The 20,133-nt window shown below is 42.3% G+C and overlaps 2 protein-coding genes across 8 annotated transcripts in view; one reads left to right on the forward strand and one right to left on the reverse strand.

The window, feature by feature from the left end:
* Nucleotides 1–4,782, forward strand: part of MYO6 (myosin VI) — a 104,327-nt gene extending 99,545 nt beyond the window's left edge. For all 7 annotated transcript variants that reach the window (XM_035109562.3, XM_060272551.2, XM_060272552.2 and 4 more), the window contains one exon: nucleotides 519–4,782. In XM_035109562.3, the coding sequence (XP_034965453.2) occupies nucleotides 519–718 (200 nt within the window). In that variant the 3' untranslated portion in view covers nucleotides 719–4,782. The remainder of the gene's footprint in view (nucleotides 1–518) is intronic.
* A 776-nt stretch (nucleotides 4,783–5,558) lies between these two features.
* The window catches only part of IMPG1 (interphotoreceptor matrix proteoglycan 1), a 63,017-nt gene continuing 48,442 nt past the window's right edge, over nucleotides 5,559–20,133 (reverse strand). Inside the window, exons 13-19 of the mRNA XM_088665924.1 lie at nucleotides 17,638–18,173; nucleotides 15,984–16,203; nucleotides 11,245–11,455; nucleotides 8,946–9,113; nucleotides 8,670–8,848; nucleotides 8,324–8,401; nucleotides 5,559–7,530 (exon numbers count right to left, since the gene is read on the reverse strand). Of these exons, the coding sequence (XP_088522050.1) occupies nucleotides 8,373–8,401; nucleotides 8,670–8,848; nucleotides 8,946–9,113; nucleotides 11,245–11,455; nucleotides 15,984–16,203; nucleotides 17,638–18,173 (1,343 nt within the window). The 3' untranslated portion in view covers nucleotides 5,559–7,530; nucleotides 8,324–8,372. The remainder of the gene's footprint in view (nucleotides 7,531–8,323; nucleotides 8,402–8,669; nucleotides 8,849–8,945; nucleotides 9,114–11,244; nucleotides 11,456–15,983; nucleotides 16,204–17,637; nucleotides 18,174–20,133) is intronic.

Below are 20,133 nucleotides of genomic sequence, written 5' to 3' on the forward strand. Positions count from 1 at the left end.
TTGAGACTGGGATTTTACATCGCAGATATTATATCTTACTTCAAATATTTTTGTTTTGCCCTTTTATGAAGAATAGAGTCTTGTTATTCCTTACTCTCAAAGCAATGTCTTGTATCTAAAGAAGCTTTGGGCTTCTAGTTTTTGATTTATAGCCCCAGTATCTCATATTGCATCACATTACTGTTCCTGAAGGTTCCCAGAGTTTATATTATGTGTATAAATATAAAGTATATATATATAAATCTCCTCTCAGGATCTCTGGCAATATTTTTAGCACTGAGGTAATGTCCTTCTCACGTTCACTGTCACTTTGTTCCCAACTTTATGAGTATGTGTTAAAATCTAAACACAACACAGTAATAATAATAATAATAATAATAATAATAATAATATAATATATTATTATTTATACCCCGCCCATCTGGTAAGTCTAGTGTAGGAGAAACTGGAAGCCCATTGTATGTTTTGTTAAATCTGATGATGTTTCTCCCCCCCCCTTTTTTTTAATTACATTCCAGGCAAGGATGACATGGAGATGTGTGAGCTGAATCTTGAAGAGACTGGCTTGACTCGTAAGCGTGGAGCTGAGATTTTGCAGAGGCAGTTTGAAGAGATCTGGGAGCGCTGTGGGGGAATCCAGTATCTTCAAAAAGCGATTGAGAGCAAACAAGCTCGGCCTACGTATGCAACTGCTATGTTGCAGAACCTGTTGAAATAAGTAGTCACTTTCTACATTAACACTTGGTCCCCCCCCCACCCCCACCCTGAGCTTCTCCTACCTTAACAATAAAGGGAAGAATTCCTCTGAGCAGCAGAGGACACTTAAACATTCCGTAATTGTCTAGAGATGTTTAATATAAAGTAAACAGATTTTATTAATGTGGCAGTTTTTAATTTGTATTTCTGATGTTTTAATTTGTGTAGTGAATTCACTAGTTCTGTGGGTCTGAGCATCTGTTTCAGCCAACTACGTGGTTTGCTTTTTTTCCGTTCATACACCGATCCCTGCACATAGCATCTGTCATGACACTAAAAGTGCTGTAACGTAGAGTAACACACTACTGGGATTTAACTACATAACAATGACTGCATTTTGACTTCCTCTTTACACTGTTAATTCCTTTGCGGTACCCAGAATGTTAGTCTCTCCTTCAAGATAGCATAGCAAAAAGAAAAAGTACATTGCATCTTATAACTGGAATTGTGAGGCCTTATTGTTAACTTCTACTGTAGAAGTTAAAAAAAAACTTTTATAAGATGAAAGACTTCATGTGCAACTTATGAAAGTTGCTTGACATCTAGGTAGATGTCCACAAGAAAGCATTTTGGGAAATGTGTCTTAGGTAGATTGCAGGATTTCAAATACTGAGAGCAGGACAATTGTGTCTGGAGTACTTAGGGATATTTAGGCTGATGCACGCTGAATTTACTAAGCAGTGGGTTTTTCCTTTTTTAAACTATTTTTTACAAGACAAATTTGTTCAGGCAATTCTTCATTTTTATTTTTCGGTTATAGCTTTCTTAGTCAAACGAAGTAAGACAGAGTTAAACAATATTTTACAAAAATATATATCTAGATACATTTAGGACTGAAAGCATAAGGGAAGTAAGTGGGTTCCATTTTTCATGACAGCAAAGCCTAATTGTCAGCTGAATTTTGCTGTTCCTTTGTACTTGCAATGCACATGGGATTAGGTGGCTTCTGTCAGAAACTCAGACTCTTGACGAGTGGCACAGCACTGGAATTTCTAATTGCGCCATGCTGCTTCAAATGGCTTAACTTCATAGTGTTAAAGTAATAAACTTTTTCTTCTAATCTTACAGATATATTTGCAGCTAATCTTCCAACTTCAGGCTTTGTGGGTTGCTTTTTTTTTTTGCTAATGTACCCTGGATGGTAATTAAATTTCTTATGTATAACGATTACTTGTTTCACACAGATGGAAGTTGCCTTTTATTGATGTTGCTGGATAGCCCTATAGCTGGCTAATATCAACAGATTAAACCTTGGTATTATCTCAGTGTTAGGAGATTTGTGGAAATAAGTATTGTCTGGTTGGGAGGGAAACAGATTGAATTTGGGGGGAGCTCCCCCCCTTATTATATTAAGAAGCTAATTACATTTCTGGGCTGTAGTTTTTAATTCTTCAATATTCTTTCTAAGCACACCATTGTCACTGCCTTCTGCCACAGCATGCCTCCTGGCAGAAATACCCTCTGCAGTGTAAAAACTATCAAAGTAAAACGCTAAGTGCCCACATGGCTACCAACCTTGGGGCAGGGTTGAGAGGATGTAAAACTGCAATATTTATTAACCCCCAATTTTAATGCATGGTTTAAAACTGTTCACACCCTGTCTATTTCTTGTCTTCAGTCTGTAAAAAGCCCCTATCCCTACACATCAACTTTCTGAAGATCTGGTTGGCATGGTCAGCTCTGAGAGCCTTGAGTTAAACTTAGTTGATTGTCGAAGTTGCCACCACCAAAAATCCATCAGAGGTTGCACATGCAACCTTCACCCCCCCCAATGGGGGAGCCATAACTTAAATCTAGGGATGAGGAACCTGTTGCTCGCCAGATGATATTGAACTAAAATTCTCACCTTTGGCCATTCTGGCTGACGTTGATGGGAATAGGAGCCCAACAAAATCCAGAGGGTTACAAGCCCATCCCAATTTAAAGGCACTTCTAATTGCACAAAGGAAGGTCTTGCTGTCCCCAGCCTCCTGCATTGCACCATTTGCTATTTTAGTAAAACCCTGACTTTAGGTCTAAAGGAGCAACAGGAAGGAGGAGGCAGCGCAGAGCCCGTTTGCAGTTCATGGGTTCCAAGTTTATGTATGCAGCCCTTGGTAAGGATCCAACAACAGGAACAAGGCATACAACACATTTTTCCCATGTAGGGCTATAGCGATAAGAGGATTTTGTGCTGTTTCCTGCACTTGGAGAACCCCTCTAATCAAGGTTAGGCAGAACAAGATTTGTATATTCAATGCAAAATTGTTGAACTGAGGCCATAGGGACTGGATGTTAGAATTAAAGTTATAGTCATAAGCTAAGCATTAACTGACCATGATCTAATCAGATACTTCACTAGTTGAATGCTATGTTTTAGATCTGATTGGTGTCACAAATGCATACAAAGCCAGTTGGATAACCAGTGCTTTCCCACCCCCTGAGAGTACTCAATGGTATGCAGTACCAGCACCTTTTCTCCCCCAAATGTTAAAAGTGTGGCACTTACTGTAACGACTTCATGGTGAGTACCGGCACCTTTTTTTCCCTTCTTTTAAAAAAGCACTGTGGATAACACAATGATTTTTATGGCGAAGAGGTTCAGAGAAAGGGGGGTGGAGAATAGTTAATGAGGAATAGATATGTTACACTACATGAGAGCTTCACACCTCTCTGTGTTTCCTACTAGGAGAGAATCACATTCAAATTAAAAAAATGCCTCTTACCCTGTGTATGTTCTGATGGTCTCTGTATCCTCCCAAACAGTTATTGACATTATGCATGCTTTTTGTTATTATTTTTTTTTTAAAAAAACCCATCTTGTTAATTACTGCTGCCACTCACTTTCCTTGGCATGTCTGGGGCTGTTTCTTATGGACCCCATATCGCATCAAATAGTTAATGGCATATAAAAGATGCACTTTCTCCTTTAAAATATTTTCTGGGTCGTAATTTAAAGGTAAGGCTTACAAAAGGAGGGGGGGGGACTAAAAGTTAAGAACGTAGGCTTGCATAATAGATGAGTTGTATGCATTATATTTGGGAATCAAAGCCATGAGCAAATGCATCCTAGGAGGTGGTTGTGATAAAGCAGGGGTCCCCAAACATACCCGGCTTTGGGTCGGTGCCCACTGTGCTGATCGCTCTTCCGGGTCGGGAAAAAGCGCAGAAAATTGTTTGTGCACATGGGCCTCCCCCGACCCGGAAGTGCACCAGAAATGACGTTTGCGCAAGCACGCAAACTTTATTTCCGGTACACTTCCAGGTCGGGAGAGGCCCATGCGCATGCACACAAACGATTTTCGGCACTTTTTTTTTTTTACCCGGAAGCGCACTGGTAGGAGCGGGTGGTGGCAGCGGGCGGCATTGCGGGCCAGATAAGAGGCCTTCGGGCCGTATGCGGCCCACTGACCTTAGTCTGGGGACCCCTGTGATAAAGGACCCCCCAAATGCTTGCATGTGATGCCATCTATATATACTTTGAATTGGGATGATAACTGCAATATCCCTCACTTCCATATAATCTGGCTTTGTCATGAAAATTAGTAACCACCATGTGTTGCTTAAGAGAAAACAAGTTAAGCCCTCCGTTGCAACTAGAAATGGACCTACTGCTGTCTTTTGGTTATGAGATCTCTGGAAGGGTGGTTCTGTTTTACTTATGCATTTACATTACTTGAATACACCTGAATGGATTCCGATTATTGTTTCAGGGGATGTGATGTTCTGTTGAAGTTCTTTCTATAGTGTTTGGTCTGCGATGACTGTTTCACATGCTGGTTGCAGTCACTGGATAATGAAAATGCAGTTATAAACATGCCCTGTATCTAAAATCATGTTACTTTACCAGGAACACAAACCTGTACAGAAGTTTCCCTTCAGAAAATAGCACAATGTCTTTAACATTCCATTGAAAATTTCCTCAGCTTCTGGTATCTCTGCCTACTTTATCCCTGGGTTATTTTCACCCGAAACTGTTTTAAGTACTTTGTCAAATGACCTTAATTATGTACTGAAAATTGCTGCAAAATAAAAACACTCCGTTGATCTCTCTGGGATATTATTTATTTAAGAAAGAGTGAGAATGACTGGGGGAGCTGTGAAACTTGCACTTTGCTTTCTCAAGTCAGTGTAACCATTAAAGCAAATAAACGAACAACATTTGATATTAAAGTAATATAGTGGTACCTCGGTTTAAGAACAGTCCGGTAGAAGAACGATTCGGTTTACAAACTCCGCAAAACCAGAAATAGTCTCTTGGTTTGAGAACTTTACCTCAGTCTAAGAATGGAATCCGAATGGCAGAAGGGCACCGGCGGTGGGAGGCCTCACTAGGGAAAGCACGCCTCGGTTTAAGAACAGATTTCCGGAATGGATTAAGTTCGTAAACCGAGGTACCACTGTACTGGCTTCTAAAACTGTCTCATGAATTGGGGTGGGGTTGGGGTTGGGTGGGGGTGTATGCGTTGAGGGGCTGTCATTGCTTCTAACATTCTTTTTACCAACTATTGCTTTTTTCCTCATATATGCCACATTATTTGCCACAACCCAATTAAAGATAGATGTGACCATAAACCAGCTTGAATCAGATGAAGCCAAGTTGTTTACAACTTACTTTAAAACAAGCACTGGATTTAGTACTTTGTAAGATTATAAAATATTTTTGATTGCCCTTATATCTCTTTTAAATATTTTATGTTATATATATGCATGCATCCTAGATGCACAAAAAAACCTTTCAACTACTAAGCAGACATTTTTCTGATATATAACATAGAAATACAGTCTGTCTAAACTCTAGTTAAATATTTTATTATTTTATTGAAATACAAAACATTCTCTCATCCAGCAAAGATATTTGGTAATTAATATTTGAAAATGATAAATTATGGTCAAGAACAATTGTTTCATTATTAAAACTGACATGTAAAAATGGTTTCTATTGTTTTTCTTATAGAAATTGGTATGAATAAACATATACAAAAAAAATAGCTCTGAAATGAAAATATATTGAATACAATGAGGACTCTTAACTTACACAACCTCCAGTAGTGCCTGGTGTATAGTGGGATATCTTCAGATATATGCCCTAAAGATGTCATCTAGGCTGTGAAATGGTACCTTGGAGTCCATGTAAGCTTCCTCGCTGACATTAAGATGAGATCTTCTCCATGTATACATAAATAATGTTACGCTTGACTGTAAACTCAACATTTTTTTTACCTTGAGGCGGCTGACTACCTCTAACGCGGCATCTACAAGCCCATATGAGAATATAACTTGGCAGGCGACTTTCTTGACACCGTAAAATAAATAGATGAAGATTAGTTAGCTCAACTCTTACAGGTATTGGCTCTGAGTAAACATTTAAGAGAAGCAATTAGCCATGGTATTGTTTATATAAGCTGTATTGCCTAAATGCACGCAGGAAGGAGAGATGGTTCAGGGCACTAGGATTATACCCAGAGCAGAAATGCACTTGATAATTAAAGGAAAACACCTGCCGCTCCAAAAAAAAGAAAGGAAGCAATGCTAGCACTAGTAAAAGACTTCCCCTTAGTGCTCGGTTCCTAAGCACACCTAACTTTAAATAATTCTGGCTTTGGATATTCTGTACACCTGGGGGGGGGTGAAGAAGGACCTCTAAGCTGTGCTGTCCTTGCTGCTTTAGAATATTTGAAATTGAGGCTCGTGCATATTCCCGGCTGGCTGTAGGATTATGCACATGCACCAACCTATCTAACAAGTCTCTCTACCCCCTACTTGCTGCAGACACCTGAAACACTTTGTTTTTACTGGAAGCAATTCGGATCACTACCAGTTATGCAGTGCTTAGCATGCATTGAAGGTTCTGCACAACCTATTATTCCATTTAGACAAATGACCCAGCACAGAAGTGTGGGTTGTAGTGTGTGTGTGTGTGTGTGTGTGTGTCCATTTAAAAAAAACTTACTAGATGTGCCTGCATGTTGCTAGTTGATAAGTCTTGTACAGTAACTAATCACACCACATTAGTGGCTTGGTGTCTGTTCTGTGCGAACAAAAACAATTACTGCAATCTATCACAACCATATGATAGCAAACACATCGCTTCTTATACACACAGCCTAAAATTTACAGGCCGATTCTCAAAAGGATATAGGGAAATCTCTTAGCAATTATAGTTAAAATAAAAATGCCCACTTAATGTTTTTAATATCTGTAAAAGAACAGCATTGTGGGGTTTAGTTTCTGTCTGTCTTATTGTAGGTCACTTTAGGTTGCGCTGAACAAGAGAAAGTGACTAACAAATTTAATAAAGACTTAAAATAATCACTGGTGGTGACGGTTAGGGCTGAAAACCCCATTGTAAGCTTTCAATACGATTCTCCAGTAATTATAATAAAACAGTTACTACCGCATAATTGACAATCATTACAGTAATTAGTATATGTGTCGGCCACTTTTCTGTTCATTTATTTTGGGATAGAATTTCCAGCAGAGACTTCTGCATCTGAATCTAAGCTTTAAAATAACAAAAATATTTATCATATAAACACTGTACAGTAATTAAATACATTTAGCACTGCATTCGTGATAACATGGATATTATGTAATGGAGGACAACAGTTTTGACGGAAAGTAGATGCAGCCACCTTGTTTTTTACTCAAATATAAACTTCAGTTAATGTGTTCACTGTTAGGGAAAAAATGGGTTGCCTTCTGAAGCTCTGTTGTTGCCTCCCTCCTCCCCCAAAGACTCCATTTATCCGGGTGAGTGAACTTGGTATTACCAGCAGTCCTCTTGGTGAAAATCTGTGGAAACAAAGTGCCAATAATGTGGCCAACATTGACTCAAAAAACACTCAGAGCTTTCCCCCAAATTCCAGAGTTAATTTCTGGAGTGACACTTGCCCCACACCTTAGACTTCTCTTGAGATAAATTACTGGCCAAAATTCATCAGAAAATAACTATTACATTTTCTGAGAATATTTTATTCTTTGGACTCCTCCTGAATTGCTGGATACTTCTATTCCCACCAAGAGTATTTGGCAACCACTCCGCCCACTAACAGAGTTAAACACAGATCCAGTTTTAATACTGTTTAGAATTGCTGAAGGAAGCAATTCCATCTTTGCCTTACTCCAACTTACCAGTGCAAACAAAAATGTATGTATGTATTATACTAATCATTAACTGAATTGAAATTTCACGGTAGAAGTTTCTGTGAATGTTTGAGAAGTCCACTACCCCACTTGGACACAAGATCTGGGAAAGTGCTTCCCTTCTCCAATGCCCACACCATGCTGGACGGGACGGGATGACAGACATTTTGCTCACCCCTAGAATCCAGTTTACAGAATCCAGATCCTCTCCTTCAGTAGTTTGTATCAGGCCTTTGTAGCGCTCAGTTTTTGTTTACTTTCGCACCACTCTTCAATGATTGTTTAGGCTATTTTAAAAAGGGCTCAACTATAGCAGTGGCAAATAAATGCAACTGAAGTGTGTTTTGTTCTCTGACTCTCAAAGGCACATATATATTTAGGGGAGGTTTCCACACAATAACACTATTATATAGAGCTATTTACAAAAATAAAAACCACAAACCTTTATGCCCGCTGACTGTTGCCTAGAATTCAGGGCGTCAGATACTAACTCAGCAGTCTTTGCTTTGTATCAGGTGGTCTGTAAGGAAAAGAAGGATATGAATGTTTACCGCATGCTGGTGTGTGCAAGCCATCAAAGCCAAAAGCTAGAGCAGAAAGTGCTAACAGTGCAGAAGTGCTAACAAGAATGTTCTGGTCTGAAGCTGTGACAGAGGTTTTAGAGACATTGAGGGTTAGTCCTTTTTAGTTGTGAAACACCAAAGGCAAGTTGAAGTTGGTTGTTAACAAGGGCAACTAAGAGAAGACCCATTTTGAAGAGGAACGAGTAGTATTTGCATGCATTTTACCTCCATTCTCTGTTCTGTGGTCATGCTTTTGCAGTTCTCGATCACTGCTCTCTGAAGGACTGATACAAGCACTTACATTACAGGGCCCATGACACAAACTACTGATGGGTTCATGGTGGTCAAAGGCAGGATTAATTCTGACAGCATTCTCTGTGTTGCTTTGGCTGAGAGGAGGACCTCTACAAGGCAGAACATGTTTGTTTAGGGTAAGACTTCCTGTCTGTAGTTTTTAAAAGTTCCAAAAAAAAACTGTTGGGGGAGGGTTAAGCTGCTTACTCCAGTTTAGGCTTGGTATTGCATTTTCTTCGCAACTTATATATTAAAGTGATGAGAAGAATAACTAGGCTTAATAAGCCAAGCATCAAAGCTTTGGAGATGTTGGACCGGGTAGGTGCTGGAGCGTATTTTGCACAACGCCCTTGGCTGTTTCTACGGGCTGGGCATCTAAAACATGGAGGGAAAGGGAAGCAAAGCAGTTTTATGTCAAAACAAGGGCATGCAGGAAAAACAATTCAAAACAGGTTCTCCATGCCTGTCCTAAACTCTTCAATCTGTGTTTCAATGCTGCATTTACTGTATATTTATCAGCCGGCACCCAAAGTGTAAGTAGACACAGTGAAACTTCCCTTTCCTATCTTTCTCCCAGCTCAGATATGCTCCAGGGGTCCCCACCATCACTTGGAGGCACACAGGGGCAAGAGAGTGAAGGGGAAGTCCTATAGCTCATGTGGATGTCAATTCCACAAGCGGGCTGATTCCACTGAATGCCAGTCATTTATAGGATAGCTCATTTGGGTAGAGCGTGGTGCTGATAATGCCAAAGTTGCAGGTTCGATGCCCCTAGAGGACAGCTGACTATTCCTCCATTGCAGGGAGTTGGACTAGATGATCCTCATGGTCCCTTCCAACTCTGTCATTCTATTCCATATTAACTTTTTAATTGTTTGATTTCTTCTTGTAAGACACCCTGAGGACTGCCATAGAGTGCACTATAAATGCTGTACATAAATTATGGTAATAATACTGTAATAGAATTGCTAATAATAATAACATGGTGTAAGTGGCTGGCAGGCAAATATGTGTTCATTCAGGTTCATTTCCTATACAGAGACATCTCCCACCACAAGCACGGCGAAGCCTCAGATACTTACCTCATGAAGCTCCATATGCTCACTTGGAATGGTGGAAGGTCCTATAAGGAAAAGAGCTTGGAGCAGGTCTTCCTCACAAGAGGTGCCCGGGGGGCAAGGAAAGGCCAACCTCCCATTTTAGAATATAGAAGCGGGGGGTTGTATCCAAAGCAACACAGCGGAGTTCTGCTGGGGCAACGACATTTCCTCTCCTCACTCGACCCACTCCCAAAATGTTCTCCAGAGCATCTCCCAAACCCTGGAGCTGATTTTGAGGGTGTGCAGGGGGGGGGCTTCAGGGGAGAGGAGGGAAATGTTCCGTTCTGCTAGCGCGTGTCCCTTGCAATAGCAGAACAGGTGCATACCAGGTATGCAGCACATGCATTCCTCTCTCCATAACAGGCATGGATATAGGGAGGTTCACATTCTTATTTTGTTTTTCTGGTATGCCTGGTGAGGCGACTGAAGGACTTCCTGTCAGTATCTATCAAATATGCTACGAGGAAACTCCCAAGATTACCTCCTTCAATCTACAGATTCTTAAAATGAGCTAAATCTAAACAAAGCGTCTGATCCATTACACAGCTGACAAGTACATGTAATCTGACAAAAATAACATTTAACGTTGAAGCCCTTTCTGCTGGGCTGCATGAAGTAGATTCCAGCTTATGGCAAACAATAGAGGTGGGAAGTCAACGTGACCATGTGGAAACCCAAAACTTGATGCTGAGCACAGGCTCATAACAAAGCACTGGCCCATTTAGACCAGTATTGTTACCATGACAACCAGGAGCTCTCCTGGGATCTTCCCAGTCCTGCTACCAGAGAGCTTTACAATTGGGAATTTTCTGTAGGGATGCCATAAACCACTGTTCCCTCCCTAGTCAATGTCTAACCAAGAATAATGGCTGCATTCTATCATGTGATGCTGTTTGCATGATGCAATAGATTCCATAATATATTTCAAATTCTACAGCAGCATTGATATTCATAATATTCATAATCACAATCGGTCCTGCCACCCTCACAGGCATACTTGGTAGGGATGTGGGGAGAGGGCCTTCTTAGTGACTGGCCCCAAAACTTTGGAATTCTCTCCCTGGAGAAGCTAGACTGGCTCCTTCCTTGTCCGGAAGGACAAGAAGGAACAGACTTCTTTTAATGAAAGGGCTGGTGCCCTGCTGCTTTTATTGTAAGTATCGGTGTGTTTTTAATTTGTGTGTGTGTGTGTGTGTGTGTGTGTGTGTGTGTGTGTGTGTGTGTGTGTCTGTGTGTGTTTGATTGGTGTTTAATTGTTTTATAATTATTTTTAAAACAAATAATTTATATTAAAAATGTTTTTAGCTGTTCTTATTTTCTCTCTTTTAAGCCGCCTTGAGTCCCTGGCCAAGGGAAAGAGAGGGATAAAAATAAATACATATTAATATAATAGTGATGGCACTTACCTACACACTGCCCCTCTTCCTGGAACCAATTCACACTTGCCACCATTAACACACAAGTGTGGCTCAATCTCACACAGGCTACGGCACGGCAGACCATCTCTTCGTACATAACCAGGCTTACAAAGGCAATCGGCCTCTTTCGTCCAGTCGTTCTTTACGCACTGTGAAAATTCGTCGCATCCCATGAACTTGCAAGGATCTGCTTGATCAGCTGTAAAAGAAAAGGATAATCTTTTTTTAAAAAAAATGGGTCCATTGCTGCAGTGCCACATATCACTTGGCAAAAACTTACTCTTCACTGAGGAGGGAAACAGGAGCTCTCCACAAATACGAGTCTATCAGTAAAATACATCTTAGAAAAAGAGCCAGCATCATTTTGCTTTTACAAACTGCAGTTATGGATTCTTTTCTTTGGTGATCTGGCTTTCTGTTTACTTGATTCTCCTGCCTGTGACAGTCATATGCTCAGACTAATAAAGGAGCTGCATATTACAAATAGTAGGAGCCCTGTATCTAGTGCTCCTCTCCATGTCTTAATATAATTCATCCCACGTTCTAACCAGCTTGGCTTAGTATGCAAGGAATTGCCGGTGCTGGCATTGGTATAACCAAGAAGCTATGGCATGGCTGGCAGGTAAGGGCGTTCTGGGCAGGCTGTGACACAGAAGCCCACCTGAAAATGGCCCGAGTCCCACCAGCGGTTCCTAGTCTACTGTTTGAGAAACACTGGTCTAATGACACCACTGGTATTTATTATAACATTTATTTTTAAATACTTTTTTAAAAATTTATTTTTAAATACTTTTAAAGTATTTTTAAATACTTTTAAAGTATTTTTAAATACTTTAAGTGCTATAAGATTTCTTATCTGATCTTTTTGGAAATCCTCTTGAAGATCTCCCAACTCTTAGAACCACTAGCTAGGAACAACTGCGGGAGAGCGCTACTACTCTCATGCCCTGCTTGTAGGATTCCTGAAGGCAACTGTTTGAGTACTGTGGGAAGCAGGATCCTGGCCATTGGTCTGATCCAGCAGGGCTTTCATTTCTGGAAAGGAGTCCTCTTCCCTCTCCGAAATAGTCTGCTACCCACGCAAGCCTGTGACTCATAGCTGCGTGTGTCACTTGGCTCAGTTTCCTTGGCAGTCTTGCCTCATCTCCAAATATCTGAGAACCAGTATGTAGATCTTTTTCTCATTTTTCCACAACACTGAACTTTTAATTTTATATCTCCCAGGCTTTTTTTTTTAAAAAAGAGAGAGAATGTAACAGTGTTGAAAAAAATCCTTTAGGATATCCTAAGGAAACTGGTCCAAGTAATTGTGTGCCTTGCACCGAATTTATTAGAATATCCGTTATTCTAGCAATCCCCAACTAGTCTTACAACACTGAAATAAAAGCCATCCTTTAATCTGGAGATTATATATTTCTGCAGAATCTTAGAGACAAAGTTGGTTCAGACATAATCCTATTTTTTCAAGTAATGAGTTTTCATCCTACCCTTAAACAAATAGGAAAGCAAGATATATTTGTTCTTCTACATATAACCAATCAGGCATTTGTCGACTTCAGTTTTCATTCATAGTTCATTCATTCATCTATTCCAGGGTTTCCCAAAATTTTCAGCTGTTTTTTGGACTACAACTCCCATCATCCCTAGCTAGCAGGAACAGTGGTCAGGGATCATAGCAGCCAACTCCTAGGCCTCCCCATAAAATATTTGAGGGACCCCCCAAGTTATATAGGTGTTGCCATTCAAATGGTTTGTGAATCTTGTGATTATGTGGGGGGGGGACTTACCTGGATCCCCCAATATTTTATTCCACTTGGGACCCCTGTCAGAGATGATGGGAGTTGTAGTCCATCAACAGCTGGAGACCCAAGTTTGGGAAACCCTAATCTAGTCCCATCCCTTGCTCAGTGCAGGAAATCCAGACCAAGAGCATTCCCCAAGAGATGGATCTCCAAAGAATCTCATGCGCTGCCACCCAGGTAAATGGTTCCACTGTTGAACTGTTCCTAGAGAGCAGCCCTGGTGGATCAGAACAGTGACCCATCTAGTACTACCAGTATCCTGTTCTATTAGCTGCCTGTGGGAAGCCCACAAAAGGAAGCTGACCACAACCACACCTGACTGATGATTTCAAACAACTGGTACTCAGAAGCATATTGCCTCCATCAGTGGAGGAACAACATAGCTATTAGGATTAGTAGTCACTGGAAGCCTTAGCCTCTATGAATTTGTCTAATCCTTTTATAAAGTCATCCTGTTACTTAATCCCATTAGATCTAGACCTGCCCTCTCGGGCAGCAGACAAGATGTCTCTGCCCTCTTGTAGGTGACAGTCCTTCAGGTATCTGACTACAGCTATCATGTCCTCTGTGTCTTCCCTTCCCCAGGATAAAGAGACCTAGTTCCTTCACCCGTTCTTCATAGGACTTCTTTGCAATACCCTTCACCACCGTTGTCCTCTGAACCAGCTCCAAATGTCTACAACCTTCTCAAACTGCAGTGCTGAAGAACCCCCAGAGGAGGCCTGGCTACTGCAGTGTCTCATCCCTTCAGACCTACATAAAAACAAATGATCAACTATGTTTGGTTTCGCTTACAGTGCTTTTTGCTGCATTTAATCTCACATTTTAATCCACAAACTTTGTTCTAGTTAGGAAAGGGGCACAATTTAACACCCATCTTGTTTATCTCATTTAAATGCGCCATCAGCATTCCAGGATGTGGGGTAGAAGGAGGATCCTCCAGGACTGTTGTCAAGACAACATTTTAAAGTCATGAATGTTGGCAATGGCAGCAGAGTCATGATAATGCCATGTCAACATACTACGGAAATTTTCTTCAGCGGAACCTGAAGTGCCTCACATCTGTGGGAGGATGAGGACAGAAGTTCACAAAGAGTTGTGAATGCATCTTTGCTTAAAATGGGGAGGGACTAAAAGCCAGAACGAGTACAGCCACAAGTACACAGTGACACACGCAACTTCAGATAAGTAGTTCACATTGCACAGTTGCTATGCCATCTTGAGATATTTCTCCCAGTTCCTGTCTGTGATTGCATTAAGGTTCTCTCCGTTACTGTAGCCTGGCTGCCAGCCTCCTCACCCTTCCTTGGTCAGCAGACAGTTTTCTGTTGTTAAAAATGCACACTCAGCTTCCTACTCCACCCAAGCATATAACCTCAATTTAGCAATGTGCTTATCTCGCAGCAGGGTACCCAGTGCCCATTATGCCATGTTCCTGAAGTGTGACTCTTCAAAGGAATGAGAACTCAGGACTGTAATGCCTGATGAACTCTTTCACCAGTTTTGTAGAATGGGTGGCCAAATAAACAGATGCTCTTGAGTGCTGCAGCTGCCGTAGGAAGTGTGTGCAAATCAGCAGAATAACTCAATGACAGCAGCATGTTGATCAGAAAACCAAGTGAACCTTGGGCTATGTTGGGACCATAGCTGCCAAGCACCCCGTTTTCCCTGGGAAACCCCCGTTTTTACTTACCTTTTCCCGGTGGTCCCCCGTATCACTTCGTCTCCCGTTTTTCTCCGTTATTTTCTCCTGCCGGCGGCCATTTTTTTCTTTCTGATTTGCCCATCTATGGGCACAAAAAATGGCCGCCGCCGGCTTCAAAAGTCGCATCTACACATGACCGTAAGTGCGTAGACGTCACTTCCGGTGTCGGCGGCGGCCATTTTGGGTGCCCATAGATGGGCGGGGCAACACCGGAAGTTGTGTTGATGCACTTCCGGTCATGCGTAGAAGCTGCTTTTGAAGCCGGCGGCAGCCATTTTTGGTGCCCATAGAAGGGCAAAGCGACACCGGAAGTTACGTCGACGCAACTTCCGGTGTCACGCAGCAGTCCGGGACTTGGAAGGTAACGTTGGGACATGTGAGATACATTCTGGGAGCACATTCTCCACAGTTTTCATTCTACTCTTAGATCTGCTTGTGGGAAAGGTCAATTCATTAAAAGAGAGACTCAGTTCTCTGCCATGTTCTACATGATGTTTGGCCGGACATTGGCCAGGGCACTGAACAGCTAGGAAATCTCCCCACAGCCTTACAGGAGCTGCTCCCAATGAAAAGCTGCAACAGACCTGCAGCTGCAGAAGGATTGTTTCAGTCATCAGGCTGGGCCCTCCCAGCCAGCAGCTTTAACTGGCAGAAGATCCTTGCTGCTGCTTCACTTGGCAGGATGGGCCTCTTACTCTTGAGTGATTATGTTGGTGCTCTCTGTAAGCGTGAAGTACATAGAACATTTGTCAGAACTCCCACTGACTTCATTTGGACTGTGGGCAAAATAATATCTTCCTCGATTTTGGCCTATGCATCCCCTTTTTCAATAAAAGTAAATATGCAGTAGAGTCAGATTCTCTCTAGTACCCTTTTGTCAATGCTAAGGAATGCTTAAGAGCTTTACATTTTGTTATACAAATAAATAAGTGCAAACAACATGTGCCTTGTTTAGCTTAGAATGCATCTATAAATGGCAATGTTTCTTGTCAAAATACGCATTTCCCCAATTGCTATTTTCTGTTGATAAAAAACAGCTATTTAAGCTCTTGGGCTCTGTGCCATGTTTCACAGGATTCTCAGGAGGGACCCTGATCATGACTTAGAGACAACCTGGGGCTTTTCATTCTTCCCGTCTTACAGAAAGCAACCAACACCATGAAATGCTTGCAGGAGAGCAATGTTTCTTCCCCCACTGCCCCAGTTTTTTTTTACATCACCTGGCTCAATATCAAGGGAATAGCTGTCAATTTCAAGGTTAAGGCGCTGAGCTGCTGCATCACAAAAATCCTCCAGCACACAATGGACAGCCTCTGTGATGTTGTACGGCACTGACTTCGCAAACTTCATTTTGCTGTTGACAATCACACTTCCATTGCGGAAGTTCAGTATTTCCAGTTGCTTGAAGCCTGTTAGGTTGGACTGTAGGTAAGGAAGAAGCTACAAAAAGAAAAAAGAAAAAGAAATAAATGAGAAAACTTTAAGTTAGTGGTGTTCAAACTTTTTTCAAAGAGGGCCAGATTTTATGAAGTGAAGGGCCATGACCAAAGGGTCAACCAAAGTTGTTGAGCTTTTTTTAAGGTTGGAGTTGTTGAGGTTTTTTTATGGTTTTACCCCAGGAAATAAACTGCCACAGGGGCTGGATTAAACCGACTGGCGGGGAGGTTTAGTCCCCTGAAACAGACTTTGGACATGCCTGCTTTAAATCCTCTATCACTGCCCACGTATCATTGATTCCACTTATATTCACTTTTCATTTTGGGGAACATAAATCATCTGCTCTGTTTCACTGACTTTATTAGCAGACTTTACATCTGCTACCAGGTTAAGTTTCTCAGTTAGTCTTTAACTGTCTCTCTGGTTAGATCTTCTTCAATAATCTATTAAGATAGATAGAGTGCTGTTTTCCTTCTAATTAAATTTCATAGGCTGCAATCCAGTTAAAAAAGAAATCAATGGGACTTAAGCATGCTCAAATGTGAATTGCAGCCATGGGCAAGGCAGTTCTATGGTTTCAAGAGGGTTTTGCGTGTTGTTAGTTGTTAAATTGAAAAAATGAGCCTTGGATATTTATGTCCCAGCCGCCAAAGTCAACAACGGGTACTTGTGTATACTGGGAGCTCTGCATTGCATAGCCAATAACTTAGCATGTTTTGTATGTTCTTTCATGGCAAGGAGAGCTAACACCCTCCAGCTATGATTACTCACACTTCCAACCTCAGCCTTCTGGCTAAGGAAGCCAAAATTGTCCTGCCCTGCAATGGCAGCAGCAGTGATCAGAGGTAGCTAAGGTAGTTCAAGGGATGCCATCCTTTTTATCTTCTGGCGCTGGTTTCCCTTCATGCACACCTAAAAGGGAGGCCCTATCCTCTCATGCCTGCTGGGCTCTGCTTTATGGGATAAGTTAAAATATTCTCTCTCCAGCCTCCCCTCTTTCAGAGGTGCTGGTGATAGAGCCGCAGTTAGAGAGGAAGACTTTAACCACCACCTAGCTAGATACACAACTCAGGTGAAGTACAACCCACCTGAGGGAAGTGCGGATTTTGAAAAATGAGTGTGTTTTGGGTTTTCTATTGTTTCAGAAAGCACAGGTTAGGTTTGCCGTTAAGTGTGAATTGACTTCCTCTTCCAACCCAAGTTGAGGCAGGGATGAGGTTGAAACTACATCATCATCATCATCAAATTTCTTTGCTGCCCTTCATCACATGTGATTAGCATCATGAACAGAGTTGGGTTGTAAGAAGAGCAGGTGCCACTTTTCTTTTTAAAATGCTTTTCATTATTTGGAATTTGTTTTTAACTTGGGGAATGGCAGGGGGGGGAAATAACAGCTTGCAAATATAAATGCATTGAAAGCAACTCTTTGCTACCTACCAGCTGCATGAACTGCTGTTCGAGTGCTTTGTATTCTGAGGAACTCCGATTGAAGAGGTCATCGGAAAACCGCATGTTGGTTACTCTCAAGCTGAAGAAGACTACTAGCTCTTTGCCTTTGGCTACAGTTGTCATTGAGCTGGTGGTTACGTACTTCAGTGGAGGAGCTGGAGTCATATCCGGAGTTTCAGGCAGCGCATAGTAGCCACTTCCATCCTCACTAATTGTTGCTGGCCTCATGATGTCAACCGTATCTAGTTCAGTAGCAATATCTTGCACCCCCATGTCAAATCCTGTAGGGATGTCACTGTCAGTCACTGCCCACCCAGAGCTTGTTGCTTCAAAAGACTGGTCAATGACAATGGAAGGACCACTGGTAGTCACAGCAGGCAATAAAATGATCTGATCTGTAGGCCCCAAAATATCTTCAGGAAGAGAGGTGGGAAGAGCAGGAGAACCAATGACATACGGTATAGTACTTATTGCAGCCAAAATCTCATCGCCTGAAGATTCCAGTTCATCAGTAATCTTTGCATCTAGAAAGGAAACAACACGTTGAAGAACAAAAACACTGTAGAAAACCCACATTTAAGGTCTGCTATGGAAGATGTCGAAGTGGAATTGTTTACCTATTGTGGCATTTATGCCCTACTTTCCACTTAAAACACGCACACAAGGTGACTAAAGAATAATTAAAATCCAATTCAGGTAACTGAAATGACAGTAATTCAGCAAAATACAAATCAAGGTGCCTTATTAAAATGTCAATAAGCTGCAGCAAATAAATACAGGAATTCAACTCCAATCCATTATAGTCTCAAAAGTCCAACAGAACAATAGTGTCCTAGCTAACCACCTGGCTGCGTGAAAGTGAGGCATCCATCCATATGGAATGAGTTCCACAAGGACTTACCCACACCTCCTCTTCTACAAACACACCACAGTGGTACCTCTACTTACGTTCACCTCTGGTGACGTATGCTTCGGGATACGTACACGGCAAACCCTGAAGTATTTTTCTGGGTTTCGCCGTGTGCACATGTGCAGAAGCGCTCTACCGTGCCATGCACATGTGCAGAAGCGGTCCCTCCGGTTGTGGAAACCTCAGGATCTGACTGCGGGTTCGGAACGGATCCCGTCCGCAACTGGAGGTACCACTGTAATTCAAACAGAGGTGTTATGCACCTGCAGTTGACATCGGGGGGGGGGGGAGGTAAGCCCTGCCTTGCATAATTGACCACCAGACATGGCACACGCACACCATTTGAATGGCAACGCCTATCAACTTTGGAAGACCCTGCCCCCTCAAATATTTTATTGGGGGAGACCGAAGGGACCTCGGCCCCTGGGTGTTGGCTCCTATGAATGTGTGTTATCTCAAAAGGAGACCCTATGCATGTGCAGCTGCATAATACTGTGCATGATTTGAAACCCTACATGGTGAACGTCCCCAAGTGGATAGAGAGCTCACACTATAATAACAATAATTTATTTGTACCCTGCCCATCTGGCTGAGTCTCCCCAGCCACTCTGGGCGGCTCCCAATAGAGTGTTAAAACAATACAGCATTAAATATTAAAAACTTCCCTTCAGATGTCTTTAAAAAATAGGATAGCTGCTTATTTCCTTGACATCTGATGGAAGGGCGTTCCACAGGGCGGGTGCCACTACCAAGAAGGCCCTCTGTCTGGTTCCCTGTAATCTCGCAATGAGGGAACCGCCAGAAGGCCTCGGCGCTGGATCTCAGTGTCCAGGCAGAACGATGGGGGTGGAGACGCTTCTTCAGGTATACAGGACCGAGGCCGTTTAGGGCTTTAAAGGTCAGTACCAACACTTTGAGTTGTGCTCGGAAACGTACTGGGAGGCAGTATAGATCTCTCAGGACCTGTGTTATGTGGTCCCGGCAGCCACTCCCAGTCACCAGTCTAGCTGCCACATTCTGGATTAATTGCAGTTTCCGGGTCACCTTCAAAGGTAGCCCCACGTAGAGCGCATTGCAGTAATCCAAGCGGGAGATAACCAGAGCATGCACCACTCTGGCGAGAGAGTCTGCAGGCAGCCTACGTACCAGATGGAGCTGGTACACAGCCGCCCTGGACACAGAATTAACCTGCGCCTCCATGGACAGCTGTGAGTCCAAAATGACTCCCAGGCTGCGCACCTGGTCCTTCAGGGGCACAGTTACCCCATTCAGGACCAGGGAGTCCCCCACACCCACCCGCCCCCTATTCCCCCAAAACAGTACTTCTGTCTTGTCAGGATTCAACACTCCTTCAGATGTATATGTGTAGGCTGCCCTTTTCAATTGTGCTGAATGCATGGATGGCAGAGCAGGCAGAATGCATGACACTGTGGACGGTGCCCGTGGGTACAGTTCTTTTCTGCCCCCCAGATAGCCATTGTGTCACTTTTAGACATTTCCCCCTAAACTATTATTTTAGTAATGATAACTCTACATGATTACTTTCCTAATTTATCTTAGGTCACCAAATCTCC

Source organism: Zootoca vivipara, chromosome 3 (assembly GCF_965207765.1).
Source record: "Zootoca vivipara chromosome 3, rZooViv2.hap1.1, whole genome shotgun sequence".
NCBI classification, from domain to species: domain Eukaryota; kingdom Metazoa; phylum Chordata; class Lepidosauria; order Squamata; family Lacertidae; genus Zootoca; species Zootoca vivipara.